Genomic DNA, 12770 nt, shown 5'->3' on the forward strand with positions numbered 1-12770 from the left:
TAGCGTTCAATGGAGACCCGGTGTGGAGCTGCAAGAAATTTTTTTAAACAACCTCCTTAAGCCTCGACTGCCTAAGGCAAAACTTACAGAAAAGGTGACACAGGACAGACCCCGACAGACCACTGTCAGCTGCCACATGGACATCAGCACACAGAACTGCTGATCAGGAACACTGGAATTCCCTGTTAGTGATGGTCCTGCAACAGAAGCAGGTGTGTCTGTGAACAGAGTCAGGTGTGTCTGTGAGCAGGACCAGGTGTCTGTGCGCAGGCTCTGTGGAAGAGTGCACTTACACTAGAATCGGAGACCAGGGATGGTGTGCAGAGTGGGGTAAGGTGGGGGCCGGCAGGACACATGTGTCTGGGAATCTGGACAGGCCACAGGGAAGCCAGAGCTCACCCAGACCCCCGTCCCCCAGTCCTCCACATGCTGCTGGCTTCTGTCACTCTTCCTGGGGGCTGCGTGAGCCCCTCCTCTGGCCCCATCTCCCTGGGAACCTCTGGCCTGGAGGTGAGCAGCCTCCCAGAGACCCTCTCTGAGAAATGCCAGCCCCTCCTCCTGCCCACCTGCCCCTGGGCCCCCGCTCTGAGAGGGGGGAGAGCCCACCAGTGTGACCCCATGTCCCCCAGCACACTCCCAGGCTCTGTCCTGACTCCTGAAACTCCATGTTGGTGTCGTTGAAGGAGCCAGGTCCTGCCAAGCTGGCACCCAGGTGTCCTGCGCTGGCCTCCCCGTGCTGCTGGGGTGCGGTGTGAGTCCAGGCCCCTGAAACAGGGGGAACCAGTGTCCTCCTCGGGGACAACCTGCAGCCACAAACCCAGAAGAGGCAGATATTCTTTGCTAAATAACAGGGCTGGAGTGTCCTGAAGCCTTGGAACCTATAGCGTTCCCTGGAGAATTCCCTATTTGCGTGCAGGGAGAATTCCCTATTTGCGCAGGCCTGTGTGGGGGCTGCTCGCCCCGCCAAGCCCCTCGGCTCCCAGAAGTGCCCGCCCACGAAAGGCAGGATCTTGTTCCGGGTTCTTGCCTTAACCTCTTCCGCTAAAGGCACAGTGCCAGCCCCTCTGGGTGCAGTGGAGTCTGCACGGGACACACTGTGTTGCAAGTGGGATTGAGAACCAGGCTCTGGGCCCCTGAGGGACACCACGGGCCCTGTAGGGGGATAGGGCTCCTGGGGGCGGGCGCATCAGAGGGAAGCTTCTGGAAGCCACTCTGGCTCTCCCTGAGCCCCTGCTCAGTGTCCCTGCTGTTCACTCCCACGTCTCCCGGATCTTGACACCTGGGCCCAGGCCAGCAAAAGCTCTAGGTGCTGAAGCCCTTGGGATGATCGCTGGGCCCACCGATGGGACGCCGGGGCCCAGGGTCCAGACCGAGACCCCATTTCTGTGCAAGAACCCTCGGCATGAGGACACCACAGCATGAGGGGCACCACGGCACACCCCCAATCCCGAAAGAGGGCCTCAGAACCAAGGAGAGCACAGTGGCATGGGAGGGTGGCCCCGGGTTAACAGCAGGGACAGAGGAGAAGGGGGCTTAGCCCACCTGGGCCCTCTGGGGCCCCCTGGCTCCAAGATGGCTACCCAGGCCCACACTAGCCCGTGGCTCACCGCCTGGGCCACAGGTTCTCTAAGACCTGTCCTAAGATGCTCTGCCCACAAGTCCCAGCCATGACACAGAAAACACTGAAGCCCTGAGGGTGCGGGTGCCCCGTTTCCCACACTTTACACCCTGGTCTTGGTGGGCTGAACCGGAGGGAGACTTGAGGCTCCCGGACAGATGTCCCCGGGCAGGTGGTGCCCTACGGGTTGGATGAGGACACAGGTGGAAACTTCTAGCCGCTCAGTCACCCAGCGCCTGGCCCCACAAGTGCACGGCCAGGGGTCTCTGTCAGCGCCTGCAGGCAGCCTGAGGGCAAGTGGAGTGGGCTGAAAGGTGGCCCCGAGAAAGGAACGGCCACATCCTAACCCCCAGAACTGTGAATGTGACCTTGTTTGGAGAAAGGGTCTTTGCAGGTGTCATCAAGCTGAAGGTATCAAGGCGAGGTCTGATTTGCCTGGCGGCCCTGAACCCAATGACAAGTGTGGGGGTGGGGGTGGGGGTGGGGGGCGGGTCCTACACAGCCCTGCTGCAGGGGCAAGGCAGCCAGGTCCCGGCCTCGGTGGGAGCCAGAGTCACTCCACACCGCAGGCAGACCTGAGGAGCTGCCCATGGATACAAAAACTGTCCTTCACAATCCTAAACAAAACATTAACCGACAGAATCCCGTCATACTAATGCCACCGTCATAAACGCAGGGAGAGCATCTGACAGAAGTCAGCATCTATGCATCATGCGAATTCTTAGTAAATCGAAAAAAGAGGAAACTCCTTATTCTGAGAAAAAGGGCCACCTGAAAAAAACTGAAAAACGCCGCCACACTTGAAATATTGAAAGCGTTTGTTTTTAAGTTGGGCAAGTACTGTATTCCCCATGTCAGTACAGTAAGGCAAGAAAAGGAAATGAAGATATAAAAATTGTTAGGGAAAAAAACTCATCATCTGCAGTTTCTAGGGTTGTGCACACGCCAAACCCAAAGGGATCCCAGGATGATTATTAGCATCAATAAGTGAGTCTAGTGGTGTTTCTGGATACGTGGTCAACACACAAAAGGCCATTTCATTTCTGCATAACAGCAAAGACGCACAGTAAAAAGCATTCAGAAATGCAACATTTAAAATATGAAGAAATACAAGTTCCTAGGAACACCGCTCACAGAGCACGCACAGTCAACACAGAAAACTCGGCCACTGAAGGAAACGAAAGGCCTAAATGATGACGTTATGAACATGGGTTGGAATCTACATACAGAAAGATGTCAGCTGTCCCTAAATTCAACCAGTCTTAACTTAATCTAGATAAAAACTCCGACAACTTTTGTGTCTAGTATCCAGATGCACTGAGCTGACATACGTGGGAGAAGGGCTGTGAATACACAGTGATTTTAAAAGGACAAGATTTGCTCCACGGGCATGGAGACTCGAGAGAAAGGTCTGGAAGCAAAGACAGCACCAATGGGACAGAATCAACAATGGGAGGGACGCCAGAGCCCAAACACATGTGCACACGTGTGTGACAAGGTGGCCCTGCGGAAAAAAGGGAGGAGCATATTTTCAGTAAATGGCAGACGCAGGGGAGACGGGGCATCGACACCACCCTTCAGGCGCTCCGAGGACTGAAGTAGGAAAGGCAAAATCCTCACGAAGGTGAGGGCTGAGGGTATCTGACGTCCTGGGGATAGAGAAAGATCCACTGCACAAGCCTCAAAAATCACTGCCCTTAAAGGAAACAATTCTAGGATGGCACCAGGCTGAAATCAAGAACTTCTGTTCATCAAAAAATATCACCGATGGAGAGAAAAGGGAAGCCACGGGGTAGGAGAAGATACAAATATGGGCTTGTCTCCAGAACCTGCAAAGGACCCTACAACTCAATGAGAAAAAGGCAGCAAGTCCAGAGAAGCAGGCAGGGGCCCCTGCCAGGGTGGAAGGCCCAGTGGGGCAGGGCCTGCAGGGTGTCAGGAGAATGGAGCCTCAGACCCCGAGGACGCGGGGGACAACTGACCAAGCAGCAGGAATCAGAACCAGGGCGCAGCGGGCCGCGCGGCCGAGGGGGCCGTCCACCCACAGACGTGCGACCTGCTGCCAGGGAAAGGGTGCAGCGAGTCCTGAGGGAGCAGGCCAGGGGCCGTCAAAGGCCGAGGGGCACAGGGCCAGGGGCCCCAGGGGCTGCCACAACTGGTCCTCCGAAGCACCGAGAAGGGGGCCACCCTAGAGCGTCTCCCACCCACCAGCTCCTGCCCCTCAAGCCAGGGGCCCTTCCAGCTGGCCGGACCATGGGACACAGCCAAATGACAAAGAACCAGGCTCCCCTGTTCCCTCAGGGGACAGGCAAACGTTCTGGAGAGACCCCACACAGAGACAGGGGAGCCTCGTGCCAGCCACTCAACCCAGACTCAACTAAGCAGGGCAGCCTTGGGTGGTCCTGTCTGGCCAGCAAACCCCTAGCTGAGGTCAGGGGGTGGGGACCACTGTCCGTGCCAAGCCCTGCTGGGTGGCAGAGTCATGAGCAAAAAGCAAATGGGGTCACTATCTTAAAGCCCTGGTTTGGGGACAGTCTGTCCTACGGTATTAAATGACGGGAGCGGGGTCGAGGGTCAGTGAGTGCACGAAGTGCGTACACCTGGATGGAGAAGGAGGGTGTGGGTGGGCTTTCTACAGACAGCTTGTGACGCAGGGCCACAGGCACACTCGAGGAGCACCTGACTTAACCTGACTTAACGTCGGTTCTGGGCCCAGACCCACACCTGCACCGCACGCCCCACACCCTGCCCACCTGGCGCCCCCCCCTCGCCCCCCCCCCGCCCTCCTGTGCAGGTGAGACAGCGGGGCATGTGGGGACTGCACGAGGTCACCCGGGGGCACCGGCTGCTGGGTATTGTCCCCAGTGCAGTGGGGCTTCCCACCTGGCAGGTGCTCAGCAGACATGCAGTCACACAGGTGTGACAGGGAGAGATCTGGGGAAACGTGGCTCAGGGCCAGAGGTCACACGGAGCCCACGCGGGGGCACTGCACTTATGCCAAGAGAACCAGAGACACAGGCACCCTGGGGACATGCTGGAGACATGCAGGGACACGTGGGGACACACAGGGACATACGCTGGGGACACATGGGTGCGCCCCACCACAGAGGCAGCAGGAGGAGTGGAAAAGGCTCCAGGTGGTTTTAACATCTAGGCTTGAGCAAAGGTAAGAATCCATCATTCCTCACCACAAACCTCATTAAAAACAAGAAAAAGTCGGTGTGAACGTGCTCCTCCCAGGACCCGCTGGCAGGTCCCCCTGCTGAGAGAAGCAAGGGCTGGGGGCAAAGGCGGGGAAGGCAGAAAACTGTCACTGCCTTACACTCTATGTAAGACTTTAGACTCTTCACCAAGAAGGTCCTGTGTTTGAGCGCTAAATTACACCTCCCGGCTGACGGCCGTCCTGTGCTATTGCACAGTTCCAGGGAATGAGGAGCTTGGAAGCAGACTGACACCCCACATCAGATGAGAGGTGGGGAGGAGGGAGGAGCAGCCCCCCCCCCCACAGGCCGCTCCTGGGGCTCACACAGGGCCGCGCCCTCACCCGAGGCCCCAGCAGGGCCAACCCCGCACCCCGCACTCTCTGCTGCTGCAAAGGGTCCCCCTGAAGACGCACTGCTGAGGGCAGACACCAGGGCTCTGTCCTCACCCAGAAAGGCTGGAGACCACGTCTGAGCCCCAGGTGCAGGTGCGCTCCATCCCCCCCACCCCCTTGAGGTAAGGCTGCTGCTTACACACAGGCAAGTGTCTGCCAGGTCCAGGGTCTGTGGGCTCAGGGGCACACCGCCCCGCCCCCACCGCCCTCCAGCTGGAGCCACGCTGAGCCCAGAGAGGACCTGACACTTCAAGGTGCAGCAGGGCCCTTGCCTTGTGGTCCCAAGATCCCCAGACATGCTCCTCCTGCCTCACCAGCAACATCACCAGCTATAAATAGGCCTGGCTTCCAGGCATCGCAGCCTCTCCCAGAGGAAGCTTTTCATTCTCAGTCTCTCCTGCCTGGAGCACTCTGCGGCCCTGAGGACCGTCTGGCTGCTAAAAGCCTTCTCTGCATCCTCAAGCAGTGATGAGTGATTTAAGTTTCTTTAAATTCTCCTGTGATTTACACATTTTCCACCATGAGCATTTATAACCTTGTATACACTTTTACAACAGTTATTTACTGAGACTTCAAAGGATTCGGGAAGAGGAGCCAAACAGCACCAGGGAGATAAGAATACATCCAAGAGAGCTTCCCATGATCTCCATCACTTCATCCTTCTGTACTCACGGAGAGGGATTTTCTAATGTAGCACTTAAGTTATGGTACCTTTCTCACTCATGGAACCCTCTGGAAATCAGGAAAGCGGCAGACCCTTCCGCCAGGAGAATGCACATACCCTCCTACCGCAGGCAATTTGCAGACAAATTCACCAGCACCCCTTCCCCCAGAACCCTCGAGGAGCCCTGTAATTTGGACCATGTGATGGGAAGAGTGGCTGGTACCAGAGACAGGGTCACAGAATCCAGCTTAATTAAGGCATCAGTCAAACCGCTGTCTCGCTGCCCCACCCCCATTTCCTGCTTGTTCCAAGCTCTCTCCCCATCACTCCAAGCCTCTGTGGTCCCAAGGGCACTCAGGATCCAGGTTGGCCTTTACCAATCACCTCCTAGGAGTGCGGGGCTGCCCTGGATTGTGCAGAGCTCCCCCCGCCCCCCCCCCCCACCTCCATTGGGTCCTCCCTGAGAGGCTGGCCATGGGGAGTCAGGACAGGCCTGCAGAGTGGGACATGGGAGCTGGGTCCTTTATCCAGCGTCCCCGAGACCCTGCCGATATCCAAAAAATGCCAGGTAAATTAACCACTAAATACGCAGATAGATGGCCACACTGTCAGCTTACCCTAAACGGTGTCTCATCTTCAGAGACACCAAACGCCTGTCGAAATAGTCATGAGCAGAGTGGCAGGAATGGATTTTCTCCCCAGCTCATTTCAAGGCTGCATTTGTGTAACTGAAACCGCAGAATAAAGGGTTTCTCTGGTCCTGCTGCACAGGTGGGGCACTGCTCCCCAGAGGTGTGTGAGCAAACCTACTGGCAGCGGATCTCTTCATCCTGACTGCCAGGTTCTGTGCTCACAGGCGATAAGTGAATGTGTCACCCTCCGTGGAGGCTGCTGGAGTCGCACAGTGAGCGGCAGACACTGTCACCTGGCATGATAATGGTGAAGCAACTATGACCAGAGAGGGGCCTAGGACCCCGAGGGGGCGGCGCGGTCTTTGTCAAGGGACCACGCTCACTCTGGGCTCTCTGCGTGGCCCCGGGGCTCCCGGAATTGGGGCTGCGGGGCACTGGCTTCATTACACACCCTCTAAGCCCTAATTCCCTTCGGTCTTGCCGGCGGCGACCACCCCAGGCCCGGGCGTCCGCGTAGCGGGACGTGGGGAGGCGGCAGCGGCGGCGGCGGCGGGGAAAGGGGCCGCCGGCAGACGGGGGAGGGGGGGGGGGTGGGGGGGGGGTGGGGGCGCGGCTTCGTCGCGCGAAGCGCTGCCGCCCAGACAGGCCTCAGCGCCTCATCCGGGGCCCACGCACCAACCACCTGTCCTCACCCCGCTCGCGCCCCTCGCGCCCCCGGACCCACGCCCCCGACGCAGCCCCCGGGGACCTCAAGGCGCAGCACCGACCGCCGGGCAGCCCAGGGCCTGGGATGGGGGCGCAGGGACGCAGGGGGCCGCAGCCACGAGGGGGCGTGGCGGGCGCAGGTGGCAGGCACGGCGGGCCCGGGCGGAGTGGGTGGTCCTGCGTCCAGCGCCCCGGACCGAGCTCTGCGGACGCTTACCTCGGAGATGCGGCCACTGCAGCGAGCGCCTCCGCCACTCGGCCGCGGGCGACCGGTGTCCGGCGAGCTCCCGCACCCCCGCCGCCCCGGGCTCGCCAGCTCCGCACCGCGCGCCCCGATGACCCGCCACGCACCGCGCGCTCATTGGCCCGCCACGCCCCACGCGCTCATTGGCCCGCCCCCGGCCCGGCCCGCCCCGCACGCTCATTGGCCCGCCCGCGGCCCTGCCACACTCCCGGCCCCTCCTGGCCCGGGGAACGCGCGGGGTGCACGGAGGCAGGTGGCCTCGCGGCTCTGCCTTACAAAGCCCGCGCGGCGCAGGGGCGTGGGAACCCCGCAAAGGAGGCGAGCCCGGGGCGGTGGGCTAGGGGCGGCCGCACCTGGCCCTCCGGGACCTCGGGAGGCGAGCCCGCATCCCCACGGCAGACAGCACGCGAGCGGACGGGCCTCCGGGAGGGGCGGGGGGACGGCGGGGCGCTGGCCTCTCCGCGGAGACTCGGGCCAACGAGGAGGCCCAATGTGGAGTGGGGTCGGGGTCGGGGGTGCGGGCTGGGACCTCACGGAGGGGGCGCAGGGAGGGCCGGCGGGGAATGGGCCTCGTCCCGGAGATTGGGAGCAGCCGGAACGTGCAGCCGCGCCTGGGTGCGGTCAGGCCATGCTAGGCCCCGGTGCAGCCAGGGCCGCCCTCCCAGGGACAAGCAGCGGCTGCATTCCCAGCGCAGCCAGGAGACCCTTTTCTTCCTGCGCTCGAGGTGGGCCCGTCCTGCCTACCTGCGCACGCAGATCCGGAAATCTTCCAATGTCTCCTGCTCTTTTCTGGCTGAGGCCTGCTGCCCTTCCTCTCCAGGCTGGCCCCACTTGCTTAGTGCTGGGGCTTGGGGTAAGGGTCTCCCTGTCTGTCCTGCAGGACACCCTCCAGAAGAGAAGGCCGGTCGGGGGGGCGGGGTGTGACCCTTCTTCCAGTTTCATTGCTGTGGCTCCCTTGGACCTCGCCAAGGAACCACTATCCCAGGTTCTGCCCTCCCCTCCTGGCTACAGAACCCCCACCCACATGCCCACCCAGTCTCTGTCCTTGGTCCATCTGGCACCAGACCCCCGCCCCCACCCAGGCTCTGTCCTTAACTCTCCCAGCTGCAGAGACCCGCCCCCCCCCCCCCCCACGCACACACATACACCCCCTCCAGACTCTGCCCTGCTCTCAGGGCCCCATGAATCACAAGTGCCAGACTCTGCAGGTGGGATGCAGCTTTGGGGCTCACCTCAGAGATTCCAGCCTGCTCAGAGCCTGCACAGGCAGCTCACCAACCAGAGAGGGGGCTATGGTGCAGGCTCTGACTCAGACCACTAGGCCACGGTGGGGAGGACGTGCTGTTCCTGACATTTTGGGAGCCAGGGACAGGCAGCCCTAGGGGCTCAGCCCCACCCCAGCCCCACAGAGGTCCTGGGTTCCACATGCCGCCTTTCAACCCTCTAGTTTCTACTTCCGCTACAAACTGGTAGAAGATGGGCGACCGTCTAGAGGTCTGTTCGTTGAGACTCAGGGTTCTGTTTGTTCAGGTCGGAGCTGGACAGCGTCTTCGCTGCATCCCACTCAGGCCTGAGCACTGCTTTCTCCTGGACATCACTACTAATGATGCAAGAGGAAGAAAGAAAAACATTGCACACTATGTTCCCACTGTCGTATCGGCCAAAGGTGACCGTTGAATCCATTTTGCAAGACCTGTTAGAGCTCTGACATAGACACAGGGTAATCTGCCAACGGAGGTGGGCCCCAGGTTTCAGGAGCATAAATGTTCAAGGAGCATTTTCCCTGGGAAGGAGAGGCAAGGCCTCGGGAGATGGGGACACCCTCAGGGCAGGGCGCTGGGGGAGCCCTCAGGGCCAGATGGGCAGAGTCACGGCCCGCGGAGGTCCTGCCCCCACATTTCAGGCTGGCTGGCGCCCTGCTTCTGGAGGGTGGAGACAGCATCACTGTCAGGGCCAGCTATACATACGGGGCCTGGTCAGAATTCAAACTTGGGGCCCCTTGTGTAAAAATTAGTAGCACCCCCAAGATGGCAACAACAGCGTATTGAACAGAGCTCAGGGTCCTCCTTGGGGTCCTCAGCACACACAGCCCTGACTGCAGTCCTGCTGCCAGGCAACTCTTGGGACTCAGAGAGGTTGGGTAGTTGACACGAGGACACACAGAGGCATAGGGCAGGGCTGGCGCCCACAGCCCGTGCGTGTGATGCTTACTTCAGAAACTTGCTTTTTCATCTTTATTTTTAAATGCAAATGTATTTAGTTTGAGAGAGAGAGAGAGAGAGCGAGAGAGGTGGGAAGGGGCAGAGAGAGAGGGGGGTGGAGACAGAGAATCCCAAGCAGGCCCCGCACCGTCAGCGCAGAGCCCGATACGGGGCTCGATCTCATGAATTGTGACATCATGACCTGAGCCAAAATTAACAGTTGGATGCTCAACTGACTGGGCCACCCAGGAAGCCCAAAACTTGCTTTCTTAGCTTATGAATTTATCCTTGCAATCATAAAACTGGGCCTGGAGTGTGCACCAGAGGAGGCGTGTGAACAAGGTGGCTCTCTGGCTGCCCCTCTGGGAGGACGCGGTCCACCACCAAGTTATCGGGTGATGAAAACAGAAACAATCAGCCACCACTGAGATCCAAGCCCTTCAAGGAGCTACTCCCACATGTGCATGAAAACCTGTCAGAAGGCAGCCGTGGGACAGAGAGGTGCCACAGCCTCCCAGGAAGCCTCCACGTGGTAACAAAATCTGTCCCTTAGTACGGTCCAGATCTGCCCCCAGTTAATCTAAGCAAGAGTTCCTCTGCAGCGTTCCATGCATAGGACCGCGTGCGCACCTCCTGGTTAGCGCAGCCATGCCCTCTGCTCTGACACAGTGCTCCCCTCGAGAGTTCCGGGATCGGGTTCATCCCAGTGCCTCTCCACCTCCTGGGGACACAGCAGCTGAGCCTTTTAAGGTCCAGCAGACTCTGCTTCCATGATTGCATTTTCTGCTTTTGCAGAGGAAAATGGGCCTTTGTGCAGCAGCACGTACCATCTGTCCCACTGTTACAGTTTTTCGCGTCCAGATGAGGCACAGTCACAGGAATTAGGTGTGCTCTCTCACATGGAGCAAAGGCAGCAAAGCACAGGACCCCTGAGTGGCAGGGTCCCCAGCAAGTGCCTGGGTAGTAGCCTCCAAGCGCCATGCAGGGTGACAGAACTCAAAGATGGACCCAGAGCCCCGCAGGAGCCCCGGGGGAATGCAGCTGGGTCTGGCCAGCGTGTGCAGCAAGTGCGGAGGCCGAGCTCGAGACTCAGCATCCGTGGAGTGCCGACTGAGGCAACAGGGGAAGGAGACAACTTAGTGGGGGACCATTAGCCCCAACCAAGACACAAAGATCAAACTCTTTAACGGCATCTCGGGATAAATTTCAAGAATATTCATAAAAATACAGGAATACTCAGCACCCCAAAAGGTGAACATAATGATTCCATGTAGCACTACCAGGGGTGCAAACCAGCAGGAAAATCAGATCCATGTGACAAGACCAGTCATCTGGGACTGACCCAGGACTGGGACGAGGTATTAGCACAGCTAACTGCATTTCACAGGGCCTGAAAGTTACGTTGAGACATGGGCGTCACAGCAGCACCACAGACTGAATTAGCAGGACTGAAAAACTACAGTGTGTGACATGGAAAATACCCTGGACAGGCCAATGGCAGATTAGGCACGGAACAAATGTAGCAACAGAAGCTACCCAAAGTGAAACAGGAAGAAGAGAATTAGAAAACCCGGATCGTCCGTGATCTGTGGGACAGCTTTAGGCAGCCTACTGTGTGCTTAATTGGGGTCCCCCCAAAAGCAGAGAGAATACTTGGGACAAGGGTGCAGAAAAGGTGTCAGAACAATAACGGCCAAATGTTTCCAAGTTTGACGTAAACTATAACCCACAGACGCAAGAGGCTGGATGCTCCCCAACCATAAGGACCACAAGGGGAACGCTGCTGGCAGTGAGCAGGAAGGGACAGGAACAGCCGGGAGACCGGCACAGTGTGAAGGGGCAGAGGAACAGAGGGGGCGGCACGCCGAGGGTCCCTGGGTGAAGTGTGCTGAGGCGAGGCAGGGAAGCCCAAGCTCCGTTTCTAGAAAAGGTCCACGAGCCCCGGGAGAACACACACCTCCCAACAAGTGAGCCTGGGGTCCGCAGCCATCCCGTGAATCGGGCTCGTTACTTGTGTCGTCCAAATCTGTGTCTTTACTCTGTGAAAACCTGGTGAGCCGACAGGAAGCACGAGAGGGTCAGGGTGAATGTCGCACCTGTTCCCCATGCCTCCTGTCCATGTTTGCTTCGCACACTTCTCTCCTTTCTGCCTTCTCCAGTCACAGCACTATGTGTTTGGTGGTAGTAAGCACAGTTCTCTGTCATCTACAAATGTGTTTTTACTTTTTCCTACGTGTAGCACTTCTGGGTATGTGACTCCAGGTCGACAGCTATTTTCTGTCACGCTTTGTGGAAGTTGTTTCCTCCCTCTGTCCTTACGGCCAGAATGTCTGCTGTCTGTCTGCTCTTCCTCTGTTGGTGGTCTTTTCTCTGGCTGTCCTTAAGGTCAGAGTGTCTCCGGTGCCCCATGCTTCCGTACAGGAGGTCGAGGTGTAGATCTCCTCACCTGTGCAGCTGGCTGGACAAGAAGCCACTGGCACGTGTTTTGTGAGTCCTGGGAGACCCGGCCACTACAGTAAGTCCCTTCTCGTGGGCTTTGTGGACGCGTCTGAGGCCCACCTGCCCTCCGCACCTGCCAGCCCTCCCTCCACGTGGCCCTCGCGGCTGCATCCACATTCCGACAACTTCTTCGGATTACTTTCCAGTTCAAGAACTCTCTCTTTGGCTATGTTTAATCTGGGGTTTAATTTATCCAAGTTTTAACAAGTATATTTTTTATTTCTAAAAATCCTTTTCAGTCTTTTTACGTACCTTCCTGATCATTTAGAACATCCTCTCCTTGCTTACTTATTGTCATTCTGTTTCACATTAAAATATTTTGGTTTTTAAAAATTTTTTTAACATTGATTCTTGAGAGACAGAGAGCGTGAGCAGGGGAGGGGCAGAGACAGACACACAGAATCTGAAGCAGACTCCAGGCTCCGAGCTGTCAGCACAGAGCCCGATGTGGGGCTCGAACTCACGAGCTGTGAGATCGTGACCTGAGCTGCAGTCAGTCGCCCAACCGACTGAGCCACCCACGCGCCCCAACATTAAAATACCTTGTGCATCCTCCTTAATATCCCGTATTTCTAGTCCTTGAGGTTTCTGGGGGTCTGAATTCTCTTTTAC

The 12770-nt window shown here is 58.2% G+C and overlaps 1 protein-coding gene across 1 annotated transcript in view; it reads right to left on the minus strand.

Annotated features, from left to right (window-relative positions):
- LOC125153311 (uncharacterized) overlaps window positions 1-12068 on the minus strand; it is a 28010-nt gene extending 15942 nt beyond the window's left edge. Inside the window, exons 1-2 of the mRNA XM_047836373.1 lie at window positions 11979-12068; window positions 7432-7571 (exon numbers count right to left, since the gene is read on the minus strand). Coding sequence (XP_047692329.1) covers window positions 7432-7571; window positions 11979-12068 — 230 coding nt within the window. The remainder of the gene's footprint in view (window positions 1-7431; window positions 7572-11978) is intronic.
- Between the last annotated feature and the right edge of the window lie 702 nt (window positions 12069-12770).

Source organism: Prionailurus viverrinus, chromosome A2 (assembly GCF_022837055.1).
Source record: "Prionailurus viverrinus isolate Anna chromosome A2, UM_Priviv_1.0, whole genome shotgun sequence".
NCBI classification, from domain to species: domain Eukaryota; kingdom Metazoa; phylum Chordata; class Mammalia; order Carnivora; family Felidae; genus Prionailurus; species Prionailurus viverrinus.